This window comes from Pagrus major, chromosome 12 (assembly GCF_040436345.1).
Source record: "Pagrus major chromosome 12, Pma_NU_1.0".
In the NCBI taxonomy this organism is placed as follows: Eukaryota; Metazoa; Chordata; class Actinopteri; order Spariformes; family Sparidae; genus Pagrus; species Pagrus major.
This window is the reverse complement of record NC_133226.1, coordinates 4,694,731-4,714,399: the sequence shown is the minus strand read 5'-3', so window position 1 is coordinate 4,714,399 and position 19,669 is coordinate 4,694,731. Positions and strand designations below refer to the sequence as shown.

The following is a 19,669-nucleotide window of genomic DNA, read 5'->3' as shown; positions in this document are numbered from 1 at the left end:
ACTTTACAGACAAGTATAAGGACCACAAGACAGAGAAGCTCAGCCTTGAGCTCAAAGGGTCAGCACAGTGTTGTGTCATTGTGGTTGCTACGCAGCACAAAGTTGGTGACAAGAAGCCATCTAATTACTGTTAGAAAGATAGGGTAAAGAAGAAAAATGGGAGAATCTTGTTGGAAATAAAAATAGCCAAGAGGAAACTTGCTGCTGATGAAGAAACAGGATGTGGGTGTCTGAACAGAACACCAACAGATTCATCTTCTCATCCAAGACCTCCATCTTCAGAGGATGTTTGAATGGTGTCAGAACCATAAAACTTCAACTACCATTTGACTTTATGAATCTGTAGCTTTAAGGTTTCAGTGCAAAACAGCAGTTTTGTTTGTTTTCACTTTTGCCTCATTATGCTTCAATCAAAGCGCTTGAGAGATGGTAAAACATCATCATTAACCCCCTCTCGGATGGCAGGATGGGGTGGTATGATCCTCAATGACACCTATATGATCCTCAGTTAGCAACACTAGAGTTCCTTTAGTCTCCCGGAGCCTTTGGTCCTGCTTGTTTGTCATATTGCTGAATTTGAAATTAATTAATTAATTACACTATTACTATTAACCTATTGTGTATTTCTGCTTGTGCCACCTAACATCAAGCATCCAACCTGACACCTGTGCTACACCTGCCTATTTACGCTTCACATTTATTCTTTTTGAGGAGAAGAGACAATGCAAGGCAAAGAGAGATAGAGGGAAAGGACAGAGAGAGGAAGGGAGAGTAAAAGGATAAAGGGGTCAAAATGCGGCATCATTGAGAAGAGAGAGCACAAAAGCACGGAGCTGAGCGCAGACCGTACTGAAGAGGACAAAAATCTTTGGTTTCTTTGGTTTCATCAACACGATTAAAAGGACAAATGGAAAGTCAGTGAGGTAGCCTCTCTGGTTCTCACTATTGAAATAGAAAGTTTTTTTTTTCTTTTTACATACACACAAAGTCAGTCTTGGAAGCAGCTAGCTTTAAGGGACTCCTCAGTTTTCCTTCCTAACGAGTGAAACAAGTTGGTGTGTTTGCATTCACGCATGCCAATAGTCTGGTAACAAATGGGATACACAGCAGGTGTTCTCCTGTAGAGGTGGTGTGTGTTGACATTATATCCTGTCTACATCAACCTGGATAAGCTCTTATTCTGACACAGAATCATTGAGAAAGTTGTAAATGAGCAGCTTTTACTGAACACAACGTGGTCCTTTATGTTGTTCCTCTGAAGCTCATCATTTTACAGAAAGCCGAAGAGGGCAATCTTAAGAATGTGTATTATTTTGAGCACAAATGCTTTTTCATTAGTGCTGCTTATGTTGAGATAACCAGCAGTGAAACAGCATTTTTTTCTCTTGATCACAGCACAATATTCAGTTATGATTAAAATGTCTTTGACAGTTTGTTGGATTGTATGGAGCCCCTTAGTGTGCACCAGAAACTCTCTGCTGCAGACTGCAGACAAACTTAAAACTCTGTATTAGCTTGAACACAACACCCTCACAGACGCAAAAAATGCATCCGAACCCTGACACGCTTTGATGGAATAACTAGATTCCCTCTGCAAAAAGGCAAACTTCTGTGGCAATAAACACCATAAAAAGGGACCCAGACCAATAGATTGTGTAAAGTGACTTAACATGTAATTTAATAACTGAAAAAAGTGGATTTAGTATTAAAGTATCTGAAAAGATTCTGCTGCAGAAAAAAAGAAGTTTTGGGCTTGTCAGCTTAGGGGCTCCTTAGGCTTGTGATCACAAAATAAAAGTTTTTACAAAGACATGATCCAAATGATCTTTTATTATGTCATCTTTAGCCCTCCATAGCTATATATGATCATTTTTGTGAATTGTTTAATTTAGTAATGAGACATGAGATGCAACTAAAATCTGGTTGATTCTGGTTTGTCTAAGAGTTGATGTGCAAGGAAATGCCAACTAACAAACTAGAAAATAGAAAATGGTGCATCTGAACATGTTTATAATACCATAGAGTAAATGTACGAATAAGACCTTAACCAGGGTATGAGCTGCGTGGATGTAAACACACACAGTTTATTGGCCTCTCAAGGATTCCAGTTATCTTTGGTGAGTCAGTTTATATCAGCGTGTGGCCCTTACTTCACCTGATCAAGTGTCACTAGAACATCAGTCTGAAATTCATTGCTTGTTCAACAATGGTCAGCAGGATGCAAACAAATTAAAAATTAAAGCAACCAATAAATTAGCCATAAAATCACAAGGAGGGAAAGAAAAACAGATGCAGTGCTCATCATTCGGTAGGCTATTATTTGTCATCAAGAGATTGTTTTCATACTCGAAAAAGAAAAATCAATACCAGGACTGAAAACTAGATTGGCTAAAGAGTGAGAGCAAGTGTTGACATTCAGAAGTACGCAAGTCTACTCTGACATTCCTACATTGTTCTCATTAAGTCTACACATTCATAAAACAACATCTCATTTGCTTTTTAAAGTAAAGCTAACTAAGAATAAATTAACAGGCGTGGCATAAGCACTGCATCTTTGATGCAACTAACATTCTTAAATACTCATAAATATTCATCAAAAAGCAATTACATCTAATTAAATAACATTAAATTATTATTAAGTACAAAACTAGTGTGTTCTAAAACACCTCATAAATAAATACAGCATTGAACAGAAAGAAAAGGGAACATACAATGTAAACTTTGGCAAAGCTAATCATCATCAAGGGAAAAGGGTTCAGAGGGAGATTTGGCAACAAAATTTGTTCGCTTAAATTAATTCAAAATTAAAAAGAAAACATAAATTACATTAAATAAAAAAAAAATCACATATTGCAAAACCTAGGAAGGAACACAGTAGTAATAGTAGACACTTAAGTATTGGCAAATAATTTTTAAGTACTTAAAACAAACAAGCAATGAAAACCTCTTTGGGACAGTTTTTGGTTTCATACCCATTTCTTTTTGGTTTGGCAGGTTTAGCCTGTGTTACATCCAGACAGAACTGCAAGTGGGAATGGAAAATGGCCGCCACCCCCTGAGCCTTAAACCACGCCCCTCCGTTGGCCGCGGTTAGCAGGATGGGAAGGTCAGGTGGGTGGATGATTTCTTTGGACTAGAAGCTTTACATACAGAAAGAGAGAGAGAAAACTAAGGATAAAGCTATTTGACCGATATTTTAGCAGTTTCTCTCAGCGGGTGTAGGGTTTTTTGGTTTTGTTTCATTTATTGTTGTATATATGGAGCAGTAGCGTAGTTCCTCCCCCCTAAAGAACAAGCTAACGAAGGTTAACGTTAGCCACGGACAGTTACCGCGTCCGATCATCACTCGCTCTGTGAGGCTCCTCCTCCAGCATGGCAAGGCAGGATATAACAAACTGTGGCGTAATGGCAGATATTGTCGAAAATTTGCTCTCCACTTTTCAAAACATTCCACCCAAACCAGCAGTGCTTCGTTTTGATACTTCGTATCTCGCACTTGGACATCAAGAAAAGCGAGGAAGCCTGTTTTCTATTTGATGCCCCCTTGTGAAACAGTGCGGGTTCAGCTGGTTTCTGCTGGATTTGGGTTGAATAGTAAAGACTCGGAGATGGTGAGTAAAACAACACTGTGACTCAATGTGAACGAAATTGGTCACTCTAACAAAGGATCTGTTTCGAGAATCTTAAAGAGGTATGGAAAAAAGAAAGGTGTCAGTGTGCTACTATTAGTACAGCAAAAAATCTTTGGTATGCACTGTACGTTTCACATAGCATTACATTGTCACTCTCTCCGCAGTAGAAAGTGTGCCGGACAACAGCAAGCTTAACGTGAAAAAGTGGCTTATTTGAATCCCCAGAGTGGATGGAAGCAAAAATGGAAGATGGAAGCATTTGAGTAACAGTCAACGAGTAGTTGATGTTTTTTCTTGATGCTAACACACCAAGCTGTTTCTAGCTCAAATGTGTCATTGGGCCTAATGTATGGATGTGAAAAAGGGTAAAAAAAACAATACGTCACTTGAACTGTTGTCTGGCCGCTATCTACTGCTGGAGATTGTTGGAGGTAGACTTTGTCCTGTGGGGCAGGTGATGACTTGTGGTGAGGGAAAAAAAACAGAAACGGCAACAGCAAAGCTATCTGAGAAACTTCAGATTCGTGGTACTGTGGCCATGGTTAAGATTGTGGCTAAGAAAGATTTATTACTACGATGGCTGCATGTGTTAACACCATGCTGGAGGAATCACCAACATCCAAAAAGCCTGCTAGATGTATAGGCTACATTTTAGCCTATGAAAGATACTGTACGGACCTATACGAGTGGCTACTGTGGGGAAATCAGGGTAGTTTACAAGCAAAATACTGGCTACACTGAAAGAAATTGTTATAGCATCTACTGTCATCGAAGTTAAGTCAACTTTAAAAGGGGTAATAGGATAAAAAAAACACTACTAACTTGGAAGCTAAAGGACTAGCACGCTTGATTAGCCTACATGCTAACCCAGAAAGTTTTTGCGTACAACAGATGTAATAGGCTAATAACTGGTAGGAAATATTAAAAACCCACAGCACACCACTCCAGCATGGATGAACATCATGCTGTAGGTGTGTATGCTGGTTAGCAAAAGTTGAGATTTTCCTTTTCGGGGGGAGAAGAACTGCTACTGGAGTTAACGGTGAATCTTTGGTTTGTTAGCTGATGAGGTTTCTGTTGTTCTTTTAACCATTTTTTTACTTTGAAAAACTGCATAGGCACACGTTAAAGACACTCTTCAACCGTGAGAGACACATTAATGTTCTGCCTTTTTTGGAGGTCGGAGGGAAGAAGAATGGTCGACGGCGTCCTCCGTTGGTTCCTTCCCTCCTTCCTGTGTGGTTTAACCCTTTTCAGTCCCCAACTTGCTTTCCCTTAAAGACGGCCTGATGCAACATCAGGCAGAACAAAGCTACTTCTCCGCTCCCATGATGTCATCCTTTCTTCTATCCTCCCTCCTTCTCGTCGTCGTCATCTTCCATCATCGACATCGTCGCCACCACTCTTTTTTTTTGTTGTTTTTTTTTCTTTTTTTGGTAATAATTCTCTTCCATCTTCAGTTAGTTTTTTCCGTTTGTTGGAACAGTTAGGTGCTGAAAAGGTTTTCTTTGGTTTCGATTTGTCAATAAATAGAAAAAGTCTCAAGTGTCCATTTTTATTTTAAATCGTTCTTAAAGCCTTTGGCTTGCCTCTAACCAGGCCGGTACTCAGCCTGGGGTTTCTATGGAGCAGGGGCTGCTGACTGACGCCTTTCCTTTGGTTTGGTTTCTTTTTTTGGTTTGATAGCTTGAGTGAGAGATGATTGATGAGGTGATTGCGGATGGTAAAGGCTGTTAAAACAGAGTAGGAGGTGGTGGCGTTTGAGGTTCTTTGGGTACGTTAGTATTTACATGATGTGTAAAGGCTGTACAGTGGGACGGTATCAAACTGAAGTCAATAAATGTACATGGATTTGGTGGCGATGGATGCTTGGTGAAGTTGTTAGGACACAAAGCCAGTAAGAGGGACGTCTCTGTGTTTCAGTCCATCTGTTTGTCTGCAGTGCTTTTAACCAAGCATCCAACTCTCCACTGCAAACAAATTCTGAGTCTTTTCTAAAGACAACTGTTGAGTGGTCCAATAACCTGTCTTCCTGTTTTCCAGCCCGCTGACCCTCTGGAAGAGACGGACCTGCCAGGCATCGTCTTTAGATTGTCCTCTTTAACTATTACAAAGGCCCTGATCCGCCTGGACAGTTCGTCCTCCGCGGGTTCAGACGGTTCACTGGTTCTGCTGTTGTGTTTGTTACTCGATGTGGTAAGAGTTTTTTTGTGATGGCAGCTACAGGTTTCCAAAAAGCAGCTCAGCTCTATGGCTGGATTTACACCAAAAGGTTTCAACAAAGAACCTCTTCAGCAATGATAAACCAACACAGGCAAAATTTTGTGAAATTTGCACGAAATCTTGACATGAACACTGGAAGGTTTTGTTTTTGGGTTTTGGGTAAGGGTTTGGGTTTTGATCACAATAGCTAAACTAACTAGCCTTCATATAAAATTTAAACATCTTACATCCTAAAGGGCTGTACACTTCAAATGAAACTTCCGAAACCGACAATAATGCCTACTCAACTACTTCCATCACTTGTCATGTCTCCAACAACACAAATGCCTGTGTAGATAGATTGTCCAAAAAGTGTGCACCACTCTCCCATTTGTATGATTCATTGGACTGTGTCCCTCTCTATGATGGGGTGGAAGTGGTCATTTGGAACAGTTATGAACACTTTTGGCTAAAGATGTAGTTGGAGACAACTTATAGAAGTTGACATTTTTTCTGTGAGGAAGTCAAATTGTTAAAGCTCTTATCATCAAACAGCATTAGTTTTCAGCTGTGTTGAGAGAATCTTTGTTCTACCTTAAAACAGATTGTGCTAATGCTAAGATGCTAGGTGGAAACCACTGCCCTGATGGATGAGTTACCATGGTAACAGAAATGATGGGTGGGTGAAGCTAGGGTAAACTGGAGCTTAGCTTTGGTTAAACTGACAATGTTTTGGTCAGGGTGGGAATCCTGGGGAACGTTCGACAAATGACTCTAAAGTTATGTGTGTGTGTGTGTGTGTGTGTGTGTGTGTGTGTGTGTGTGGTTGCTTGTCTGCAACAGAGTGTGTCTGCACATTTCTACATTACAGTGTGTAACGACAGACGCCGAATGGATTTCAGCCACTGTTTAGAAAAAAATGGTATCCTGAGTTTTTCTAAGATGTGAAGACCACTCGGCTTGGCAGAGAGCCCCGGTTCTATTGCAAAGAAAATGTGCTTCAAGATTGTGCTCACATACATTGTGTATATCATATATAATAAACTAATACGCCACTGAACGCTAAGTATGCTGAGAAAGCTTGTAATTCTACATGTTGGCTCAAATGATGAGGAAAGCTGCATGTGCCTTGCTGAATGTTTGTGTATGTGTGTGTGTTTGTGCTTGCAAAGATTCCTCACTGCCCTCTTTTAAGAGTCAAATTTATTACATGTTGCTCTTTCTTGGTAAAATTGAAGAGTTTTTGTCCCAAAAATGACGAGAAAGTTGATTAGGTTTTTGTCATTATTTAAGAAAATAATAATCCATCTACAACCTGGATCATATTTATTCCAAAAGTCAACAGCAGTAGGAGATTTCCTAGCCAGCTCTTCAATTCTGATATCAATGCAAAACACAATTTTGTTTTTCTGAAGTGTTTGTGAACCTAACAGTTAAAATGGGAGACTGCACAGCCCATCATCATCCATCACTGAGCCATTTTCTTGAGCAAAACCCCCAACAGACTGATTTAGATGAATAAACTGTATGTTTGCCGAAATAATCTCATGTAAGGTCCACTATCTTTGCCCAAGCACACTGAGCATACTCTGTCCAAGATAGTAATTGGGCCTTATGCTAAGATTATTTCGTGAAACTACCTTTTCCAAGGTCGAGGGTGAACTTTAATACTCAATCGTCAAATGTTTGTTCACCGAGAATTGGCCCCTCATGCATCTTTGGTTTTTGTTAAAAAAATAGATTTAAGCTGCACAAACTGACCTCCTTTTGTCAGCTATGAGCTTCCTAAATTTGGCTGTGCAATCTCCTGAACCCGACTTCAACTCTGCCCCAAACAGATGCTCGTGTCATTGCGATCTTTGGACGTTTGAGGGTCAAAATTTCGACATAATTTTCCTATCTCATCCCAGAGCTTCTAGCACATTCTGCAGTCATAAAGCTTTCATTGGTTTCTTGTTTTGTTGGTTTGTTCCTAGCTTATATTGCATAATAGAAAACATACATTGTCTTCTAGTCTTTGGTATTTGGGCTAGTGTGTCAGCTTATTGTCCTACAGGAGACATCAGCAGTGAAAGTCTATGATTCAGAAGTATTTGTTTTTTCCCCAGTGAGGTCTTTATGTTTTATAGTTTACCCTTCAGCTTTTTTATGGATTTATGATGGATTTGCAAAAGGCGGTTAGGCTACAAACAAGTCGTCGCAGTGAGCAGCCCCTCTCTCAGTTTGTCACCCTTGACAAAAGCAAAACAGACAAACAAACAAAGAAAATGTAAAAAGTTTGGTTTTCCTCCTCGCTCCGACCGGACGGAACCGCGACCCACGCCCTCAACCCCTCCATCCCTCCCCGCATCTCGACCACCCCGCCCCACCCCTCCCTGTCGCTTCCCTCCTCGCTATCTATCATCACGCTTTGGTACAAGTGCTGGACGCCGAAGATTGGCCGCCGGGGCTGGCTCCGTCGTCTGTCCATTTGTCCAGGCTCCGGCGGCGGGCGTTCATGAAGAAGTTGCTGACGGTGGTGAGTTCGAGGCCCAGCTGCTGAGAGATGGTGAGCTGCATCTCCTTGGACGGTCGCTTGTTCTCCTTGAAGATGGCTAGCAGGGTGCGACGCTGCAGGTCAGTGAAGACCAGCCGCGACTTCTTTGGCGTGCTGTTGCGGTCCTTCGCTGTGTCCTGCTCCTTCCGTTTGCACGCTGCGAGGAGGTAAGGGGGAGGGGAAGGGAGACAATGAGAGTGGAAAGCATAGGAGAGGAGGTGGGGTGAGGGGAAGACAGGGAGAAAATAAAAGTGTTAGCGTTGTTTGTACTGTTTGAACAACAGTTCAATATTGGAGGAGGATTTGGCAGCATGTTTTAAATGAAACACAAACAGAAGATCTTGTTGACAGAAGTTCATGTTCCTGTGTACATCTGATATCTGTTTACCTGCTGTCTGTCTGTCTGTCTGTCTGTCTATCTGTCTGTCTATCTGTCAGTCTGTCTATCTTCGCTTGTGGCATCCAAAACTTTACTAATACAGTTCAGGTATTTCACTAATTAGGACACAACAGAATTACATGAAAAAAAAAAATGCAAATCTTGACATGCAGTGTGAGGTTTGATGATGAGCTTTTAGTATTTTAGCATGCTTTCACCTCTAAACAGTTTAGTTCATTTCTACTAAACACTAAATAACCAGAGACTGCCTGACATTGTGGATCTTAGTCTACTTTCAAGCAAACTTTGGTGCAGACCAACCACAGGATGTTATGATAGAAGATATGTGATCTTAGCATGAATTCAAAAAGATCAACTCCTGTTAAGTCCATCAGACAGACTGGGTTTCCCTGGCTTCTGGGTTAAGAACCACATTGTCCATGTTTCCTACCTGGCATTCCCCATGTCTCTGTCCTCGTTTCTAACCATCAACAGCCCAATAAAGGCAAAATAAAATATCTCTTAAAGAGTTAAACAGAGGTGTGTTGTGTATTTTAGCAGGTCCTCATTAAAATTGAGTGATGCATAGCACATTTACTATCTCCTCTCTGCCTCTGTTTCATCCTTGCTTCTTCTGGTTTGTCACTGACGTATGATATATGATGTCCTGTTGCTGGCTCCACTAATAATTCTCATTTTTCTCATTCATTTCTCGCTGACCTCTTTGTGATGCGGAGAAGAGAGACGAACTCTAAGGTATGAGGATCAGTTGAGTGCAGCATGCACTTGCTGTCAGTCAACAGAATTAGATTTTCTTCCTTTCTTCCTTGTATGATGTCTATCTGCAACCAATAACACCTGTATCCAGCCTCTAATCACACAAAATCCCTTTGAGCCCCCCCCCCCCCCGTCTCAGTATATTACACAGTATACTCAAGCAGGGGACTTGTTCATTTTTAAGAGGGGGATAGACCTGCTTCATTTTATTCACCCCTGCGACAAGCAACTGACTAATGAACGACTCTTTTGGTCCCATCCCCCCACCCTTTAGCTAACTAGTTCAGAGAACATTACAGATCTGAGACGAAACTGACAGAAGTGCAGGACTGAGAGAAAAATACGAAATTACAAATCTGTCTTCTACTTCAGCACCACTGACTGCAACATTGGACTTACCAATACGCAGCATAGCTAGGCCACTGATAATTCAGACTAGACTGGACTGTCCATGAAATCTACTAGGGGATAGAGTGGGGGGATGCATTTTGCTAGCATGGAGGATGGCATCCCTTCTCATATTTGCTACTGATGAGACTGAATCATTGTGACATTGCAGTAACAACAGGAGTCACTTCCAAGGAGACAAGTGGCGATTGATTTACATGGCAGAGATATGTGAAATATGTTTAACTGTTTGCTTCTGTTGTCATTTTCAACCATAACGGTAGAATCATGATAATTCATGATGTACTGGTGCCTTTTTTGTGATCATAAACTTGAAGGAAAAAAATACCAAAATGCAACAACAGGAGTAATAGCGGGCCCTCTAATGTGTTATCTGTTGTATCTCAGTCAGTCGGTGAGGAGGAGGAGGAGGAGGAGGAGGAGGAGGTCTGGGTGCGTTTCATTTGATTACCTCTGTGAATTAAGTATGCATGAGTCTGAGCCCGGCTGATCAGTACGAATCAGGTTAAGGACTCAATTCAGTCGCAAAACTATTATGTAAGGGGAAACTATCCTTGCTGTAAACACACACACATGCCCGCACACACGCAAGCACACACACACACACACACACACACACACACACACACACACACACGCACACTAACATCCCTCCCCCCGTCTCCTCTCAGCTCTTGTCACAGCATTTAATGGAATAAACAGCTTTGTGTTTCTCTGCTGCTCTTTGTCTTTGTCTCGTGATAGATGGTTAAGTAGCTTCAGGCTCTTCCTGATAAACAAACGTATGAGGTTTACACTGAGTGAGACAGTCAAACCAGATATTCCATGTTTTCAAAGGCATCATCAATCATGTTTTATCAACTGGAAATATTCCACATGACTTGTGCATCATTCTAGACACATTAACCCCAAATTCAGCCTGACGTATTTGCTATCTTTAGAAAGGTTTGGATCTCCACTCTGGTCTTCACGGCAGCTTGTGTGCACCTGATGAATTTATAAAGATGAATTTGCCAATAACACTGTGTGATGAGTATGATGAGTGAAGAGGTAAGAAATATCCCAGAGATTTGGGGGGAAATCTGACGTACTTTAAAGTCAACATGACTTTTATTCTGAAAACACTTTCCATACATACTACATACATGACCTTCTTTGAAATTTCCACCTTTTCTTTCACAGTCCAGCTGGCTAAATGAAATGACTCGAACGCAAATGTCCCTGGTGATCATTATATAGGTGGTGTTTATAATAATATTAATCATCCACACCATCAGGAGGCAAATGTTTGTAGCTGTAATGTAGTCTGCCGCTGACAGGTGGCACTATTGATCTCTGAATATGAAGAACACTGAACCAGGAAACAAGATTGGTTTAAAAAATATAGTCAGTGTTAGTGCGTGTGTATGTGTGCGTGTGTGTGCATGTGCACTGGATTTAAAAGTGCTTTTTGTTGTTACTATTTATACAGATAGTGACACAAACAGATAATTGGAACATATCGTAGTCAATAGAAGATCATCAACATGAGACCCAGAGCTGTCACAGTTTTCTATGTTTATTCAGTCTAAACCACAAACGATCTTGGACATTGGACCTCACTATTTATTGGACGATCTTTGTGATGAAACATCTGCCTGTGGGCTGAAGTCTATTTCTATCAAGCTGAACTGTTAATAACAGCTTCTCCTTTTGAGTGACTCTTTTTCCCCTCAGAAACCCAAATATTTCCTCTTTAACTTATGTTACAGAACATTACTCAAACAGGGAAGCACATAGCAACAAAGTGCTATTTCCACCTCTGCTACTAAATCTCAGAACCCATTGGCTATTGTCCAGCCTCTGGGGGAAACAGCCAATCTTCTGGCGTAACCAGCAGAAATCCAGATAACAGATATCCATGCCAAGACTTATTTTTCTGCACGTCCGACACTGTTTACACTCCGCTTAGCAAATTTAGATGTGAGACTGTAGTTGAGAGACAACTTAAAAAAACTACAGAATCGCTGTTCATGCTGTTTTATTAATTTGTTTATATATTTGTATTTTTGAAATCCCTGCACAAATGGTAATATAACAATTTTTACTTGTACGTGAATGTTCTGCAGTGACTTTATTCAGACATGACTGCTTCTTATTTTATCATTTCCAACAGTGCACAGGCATAGAATGACAAGACATTAAGTTAGGGCTAATTTAATTTTGCTAACATGCCGTATGTAAAGCATTCTGCTGGATAGTCATAATTTCATTCATGTGATTTGCATGAATGAAGATTTAAAGTATAGGGAGGCGGCACCGGTCTGGGTGTACAAGGCTTTTGTTTTGCATTGCAAAAGGGGGAATAAAAAATATACTAATCTGAAAATGATAAGATATCTCTCTTCTCTATTCAAATGTTTCAAATAGGTCGACCAGTAAATAATGAAACAATGAGTACTGTTTCAAATATTATCAATAGATTTTTAAATGTACACCTTTCCCACTCGGCCTCTCTTGTTTTCTGCTTACTGTAGCTCGATGAAAAGCGGCTCAGCAGCAGTTCACCCCAGACAAAAAAAAAGTGCAGACATCTACGTGTAAAAAAAAAAAAAAGGAGCAATCAAAATCACCCACCCACACACACACAAGGCGCAGTCTGCCGTCAATGGAGCACGCTCGAGTGATTCAATCAGGCTTTTTTTCCTCTGGCCGAGGTTACAGTGAGGATGAAATACGCAATTATATTATTCAAAAGGGGTTTACCGGTTTGAGGAGGGGTGAAAACGGGGAGGGGGAGGGATGGCTTTTCTTTAAAGGTAAGGGGTTGAATCAATGGGATCAATACAGCAGGGTACCTCTGTCTTTCATCAGCTCTCTCAGTCTCTCCCACAGACATCAATGTGCTGCTAAATGCGTCTCTAACTGCAAACGAGATCAGCAGAAAAATTTGGAGAATCACTCGTCGTTTCTTTCTATTTTTTCTCTCCATGTGAGTCCCCCATCAGGCTGCTCTGTCACAGAGTGCCTTCCTCATCAAAGACATCACAACTACGATCACATGATTATTCCCCTCAAAGCACAGTCGTATTTATATCCTCATCTGTACAGCCATTATTGAAATTCTCATATAAGAATCGACAGCACAATATTTATCGTGATTTTAGTAATCATTATCGTATCATTATCATCAGCAATACTCTTGTGGTACAGACTAAAATTAAATCAAAAACTGTCGGTTGGTATCAAATGTCTGATCAGATTCATAACCCTTTAACCTATTCTCAATTAAATGTGTCTAAAAAAAAAGTGTCTAATTGTGTGACTTTTAATTAAAGTCGTTTTGCACGTGTGGAGACGAGCCTTGACAGGCTGAAAGCCCCACAAAAGAAGAGGTAACATTGGCTAGCTGGTTTAGGTTTGTCCCATTAGCAACCAGATTGCGAGGCAAACCTGCCGGAGGGGAGATACATGCTGTCTGAAAAAGTTGGCAAGTGGCAGGCTTATAGCCACAGTTCAGATATGATGGGCTATTTTCAAGTCAGGTGTCACAAAAAGGTTTTTTTGGTTTCAGTTTATAACCTGGGTATTGTACTGTTATCAGCACTAGTGTCAAAAGTGTTCATAGAACGCCCAGCCATAATCTTCAACAGTGAGAAAACCATCAGAATCATGTTCACCACAATGATTCATACTGGACGTTCATCTTTTACTTGAAAACCATGTTTATCAAATTACAGTCACCATGTTAAAGGAACAGAGTAACATTTTAGGTCATATGCTTATTTGATTTCTGAAAAGCGAGTTGAGGAGATCAATATCAATCTCACGCCTGTGTGTTAAGTTTGTAGCTTACAGAATGTGGTTAGCCTAGCTTAGCATAGCAACTGAGGAGGAAACAGTTAGCCTGGTTCTGTCCAAAATCCAAACATTTGCCAAAGTTCATCGCTAAAGCTCGCTGATTAACACATTTTATTGGTTGAGTTGTTTAAGCTGTTCACAGACGTAAATGTGAAAAAAACAATTTGTGCTTTATGACGGAGTTCATTGCCGTTTTCTTGGCAAAAGTACAGCTGGCCCTAGTGAGTGTGCACAGCTGCCTGAAGTCCTGTTGTCACGTGAGGCTGCCACATTTGATACCATCATGCCCGTATGGAGAAAGAAGACAAAAGCTTTGCACACCGATTGGATATGGTAACCTGTGCTGTAGCTAGAGATGCTGCACAGAAGTGCTGGGAAGAAGGAAGACACTTTTCTTTATCAAGAAACAGTTTAAATTATATAAAAAAAACCTTCCATCAAGTGATGAAAAACAGTTTAAATAAACAACTTAGTGAGCATTAGATGTGTATAAAGGTACTTGCTTTCCGCCTGCTTCCAGGCTCGATGCTAAACTAGACTAACCAAATCCTGATTCCAGCTGTGTGCGTAAGACACAAGCATTACACTGATATCAATTTTCTCATCGCAGTTCCAGACAGGAAATGAGCTTAGTTCTCAAGATGTCGAGCTATTCCTTGAACATCTTCATCGGCATAATTTTCTTTGCACTTGTAATCCCAATCTATTGTAAGCAAAGTCACCAGTGTATTCATTCTCATCACATTCAAAATCATCCTCATCACATCACAGAAACCCTCTCTGCTGTTAAACTCTCTCTCATCATCATCATCATCATCATCATCATCTTTATCATCCTGACACCAGAGGCAATCACTCTCATCACAATCATCACTCTCATTAACCACCAACAGAATCCTCATCAATAATATTGCGTACATCAGTAATTTTCTCATCTTCATTATCGTTGTCATCACTGTAACTGTGCTCATTGCGTTCATCACATTATAATCATAATCACAATCATCGATCTGTAATAATGTTCACCATTGCTTCATTGTCAGCCCAGCCCAGTTGCTAGAATATAATTTGGGCATTTCTGCAAACCACTGATATAAATGCCAGATTGACATTTCTACAAAACACATTATATCACATTCACACATGAGCTGATTTTCAAGTCAGGAGGTGGAAGGGATGGCAGTAACATCATAGAGACTGCTGCCAAGCCAGAGACCACGCTTTGAGACAGTGTTTAGACATCTGTAAGCCTGAAACCACTGGATGTTTTTAACAAGATGTTAACAAGAAATTTCCATCCATGTTTGTTGTGACAGAACTGGATACTGTAAGCCAAAACACGATCTTCCTAACTCTAACCAAGTGGCTGCTGTGCCTAAACCTAACAAGACCACAGCATTGTCACAACATGAAACTGAACCTAATGGAATGTAAAGTTGCAACACATCCTCGGTTTGCAGATATGTACTTTACATTGCCAACATTTATACAACATTCATTCTGTCTTTCATCATCAAAACCACCATCATTAATATGGTAACATTAAACCAGTAAGGTTTATACCATACTGATTTAGTATATTCAGTTCAGCTTAAAGATTTGGTGTTAAAGATTTGTTCTGGCATGTACTGAACACCCCTGTTGACCATAACTTTACTTAAAATGTCGCGATCTAGTCAGCCAGACATGGAGTTTTCAACCAACTAATGTAGCTAATGTTGATGCTAGCACAACAACAACATTGACATGTGAAAGTATCAGCAAATTACAACTTTAAAGTTGATGTAAACAGTATTAATAAGCCTGTAGTTGCTAATTAAAGTACCTCTCACATGACAGTAAAGCAGCATTTGGCCATTCACGAATGAAACGGTTCATACGTCTGGAACCAGGCTAAATTAGTGGTGAAAGTATCTTTTTTAGTCAGACACAGGAACGAAACAAATCTGTTCACATCTGTTGAGAAGCACAAGACTTACATTTTAAAAACACAATCAGCTAGTAACACCAACTGCTGGCCAAGAGGTCAAGTCTTCCAATATGGCAGCTGAGAGGCATTATTTCACCTTAAAGCCTCTTCTCTATTTACTTGAATGGGGTTGAGTCAAGTGCTGAGCCTCAAGAGCTGGTACCACTCACAGCAAACACATCAATGTATTATACAGAGGCTTTAAGACTCAAGGGCTGCTAAACATCAATAGAAACATCAAGGTGATGTTTTATTGAAGCACCCATTGCAAGTGAATACAGAGAAACAGAGAGAACAAAAAGAGCAGAGAGGTTAGGAGGAGGAAAAGAAATGGAGAGGAGAAGATGGATAGCAGCGGATAAAGGGGAAAATAGAATTAGGAAGGGTGATGAGGACAATGGAGATAAGAAAGAAGTTTGGTATAAAGGAAAATGACAAAGACTGATGAGAGATGGAGGAAGAAAAAGGGAGGTTGATGTGGAGAGAAAGGAGAAAAGGAAGGAAACAAGAGGAGAAATTACAATATGCTGGGATGAGGGAAAGACACAAGGAAAGAAAACGGAAGAGAATGATAATGCTCTTTCAATGACAACTCACTTTAAAGTTCTTTAGCAGAAGATTAATGAAAATGTAGTTTGATAAGTTCATCTCTTGCATCAACCCGGAATTAGCAGCCAACTAATTCTCTGTCAATCGACTGATCAGTGAAATCACAACTTGTTTCAGCGCTAGTTGTAATAAATACTTAATTTGTAGATAGTTCATGGTGATCAACCACTCCTTAATTCTTTTCAGCTTGGGGCATTCCATTATTGGAAAACACATAATCAATTTCTATAGCTATGCAGACGATACCCAACTGTACATCTCTAGAAAGAAGTCCAGATGACTTCTTTCGACGAGTTGATTCATTCATTTGTGATTTTAAGCTATGGATGACAGAAATTCTAACAGCTAAATCAAGATAAATTTGAGTCCAGATAATTTGAGAGTGGCTGTGACAAAGCCACCATTCACCCTATTACAAGATTTTGAAGCTGTTATTTTTAGGTAAAAAAGTTACATAATGTCCCTTTAAGCAGAGGTGCCATAACTTTTTCATGTGGCCGGCCAAAAGTGACACTTAACAGTCGCCACGGGCCAAAAGCAAACATCTATTGTATTGTATTGCTAAGAATGGTAATGAAACAAATGGTACTAGGATCCCAAGTTCCTTTAAATGACTGACTTGAGCTGAGATTATGAAAAAAATGGGATTCTACATATTTAAACATAATTTTAACCTAACAAAAATAAATAAAACCGCATAAACATTATCATAATTTTTTAATATTATTTCTTTTTTTTGCTATAAACATCTGGAGGACCAAATTGAACCTTATAGCGTGGTGGTGGCACTGACATAAAGCATTTTGTGTTGCAATGTGTTCATGGGGTGTAATAAAGAAATAAGGTTCATTAAAAGTGAAAGTTAAAAGAGAGAAAGTGAGTGAGCCAGCGAGCTTTGGTTTCATTTTACAGACAGGGAGAGAGAGAGAGAGAGAGAGAGAGAGAGAGAGAGAGAGGAGAAAGACGAGCTCAACAGAGTCATTAGAGACTGTTTTCATCCTCACCACAAAGATAGATCACAGCCTGGAAGCTTTACCATGACCGCCTCAGTCTCCACAGTTGCTGATGGACACAAAACAAAAATTCCAACAAAAATGGAGGAACCACTCACAAAAATGTTGGAAAAAAAACGATAAAATGTACAATGTTGGTCTGAATGTAGACGATTTGACATATGACATTCCAGTGAGAAAGGGTAGCTAGTAGAAATGATAGCGCTAACCCAGACTATTACTCAAGGTAGTGAGAAATGAACTGTGAGTGTCCTATACCATCAATGTGTACCACCATGTGTAACGTTAGCTTAAAAGATAAATGAATAACGTCATGCGTGATAATGTTAATGATTCAATGTATGAAATCAAAGTACACCAGACACTCCATATTTTTTAAGGCATGTTACATTAGCGCAAAAACTCATATTAGATCATATCACTAGATGCTAATTGGTAATTATGCATTCTGCGCTGGCAGAATGGGATATTGAACATTTTCCTCTTTTAGCATTTTCACAGGCGCACACCTCGGTCTATGTCTGTGATGGCCAGACACAGACAGTAGGAAAAGAGAGAGACTGAGATGAAGAGGTAGAGACTGAGTAGAGTGAGAGATGAAGAGACGACAGAGAGCAGAGAGTTTGGGGATCAATATAGCTGAATGTAAGGACTCTACACACTCAGACGGACAGGCTTCATTTTAGAAGGAAAAAAATATTTATAGCACAAAGGGCTGCTGTCAACTCCAGAGCTCTCTCTTTATCTGCCGTCTCTTGTGTTTCTCTCTGTCTCAGACTCTCTTTGTCCGTAATTTAGTATTTTAGTGCAGATTTGCTTTTTCTTTTGTCTATTCCCTTTCGGCACTTCCTCTACCTCTCCTTCTTCCAGTTTTCTTTTTCCTCTTGTCTTTTGTTCCTCTTGTTCTCTTCTGTCATCCATCTTTTGCATCTTACTCATTTTCGCTTTCATCCTCTCTTTTGTCTCCGTTATCTCTTTTACTCTCTTCTCCGTCGTCTTTCTTTTTCTCTTTCTTCTCCCACTTCGCTTTTCTTCCTTCCTGTCTCCTTGCCTCTGTCTCCTTCCTCTCCTTCATCTTCCTACCCCTCCTACCTTTTCTGTCTCTCTCTTCCCTCCCCTTTTCTCCTCTCTCCATGTCTCTCCTCTTGCTTCTTTCGCTGTATCTTTTTTTTATTGCACCATTACCACTTAAGCCCTGGTATCCATTACACAGAGGGCATATAAGTGCAGGGTAAGTACTAAAGTCGCCCTTCAACATACACTTCACTGCTTGTGTGTGGCGCCACATTTGGATGCTTCGACACTCCGTCATGAGCCGGCAGGGCTGAGCGATGTTTTGATGAAATTGTTAATTAGCTGTGCATTGTTACATTGCTCATGTGTGTGATGTTATCGTGATGTTGCAGGTGAATTTCCTCCCACGGATCATTAGAACTGTTGACTGTCTTTTAAATTTGACTACTGCTCCAGGCTTTGAACAATTCTTAAAATGCCGCTGCGGTCTACAAGTGTTGAAAAGTAGTCACATGGTCAGTCGGCTAGTCAGCTAGTAGAATGCAACTCAAAAATATTACAACACCTTAAATTAATTTAGTGTGTGATTTGATGAATTTAAGCCACAAATTTGAAAATCCCTAAATCAGCAAATTAAGTAGAATTCAAATGGACAAACGGACAACTTTTTTGCTTTAACTTATTATTCTGAAGTAAATGACAGATTGCACAGTGTAATGGCTGTAGAAAACTGACCACATCTATGTAAAGATTGGTTCCCTATAAACCTCTCATTCACTTTGCTATTCACTCTGCCACTGGGCTGGAATGTTTCTGGACAAATGAAGGTCCAATCGTGGTGGTCATTGTGCACCTAAAACAACAAAAGGAATTATTTTCCCAGGTCACTATCCCCAGGTAACAACTGGAATAACTGTGGAAAATCTACACTGCAAAAGAAAAAGAACCTCGCTGATGGAGGAGGCAAAGAAGGTGAAGAGGGAGAGTGACAGAAACCGAGGTTGAAAAGTCTCTTCAAGGCAGATGATGTGAACACATGATCTCACAAATCCATCTCGCCAGGCTTAAAGCTGTGTGCTTGTTGCTTAAACCACACTGGTGGAACACTCAGCCTCCCATGGGGAACTACCTTTAAAACCTTTTAAAGCTTTAATGAAGTTTTTCAACTTAATTCAAACAACTATTTGGGGATTTTCATGTTATGTGGGCAGCCTTACGTAATATATCTTTCCATATTGCACATTTACATGAATATTGCACAGTTATATGCACACAGATCCATCTAGAGTA

At 40.2% G+C, this 19,669-nt stretch overlaps 1 protein-coding gene across 1 annotated transcript in view; it reads right to left on the bottom strand.

Annotated features, from left to right (window-relative positions):
- Window positions 1-8,220: 8,220 nt before the first annotated feature.
- The window catches only part of onecut2 (one cut homeobox 2), a 35,242-nt gene continuing 23,793 nt past the window's right edge, over window positions 8,221-19,669 (bottom strand). The window contains exon 2 of the mRNA XM_073477967.1: window positions 8,221-8,527. Within this exon, the coding sequence (XP_073334068.1) occupies window positions 8,238-8,527 (290 nt within the window). The 3' untranslated portion in view covers window positions 8,221-8,237. The remainder of the gene's footprint in view (window positions 8,528-19,669) is intronic.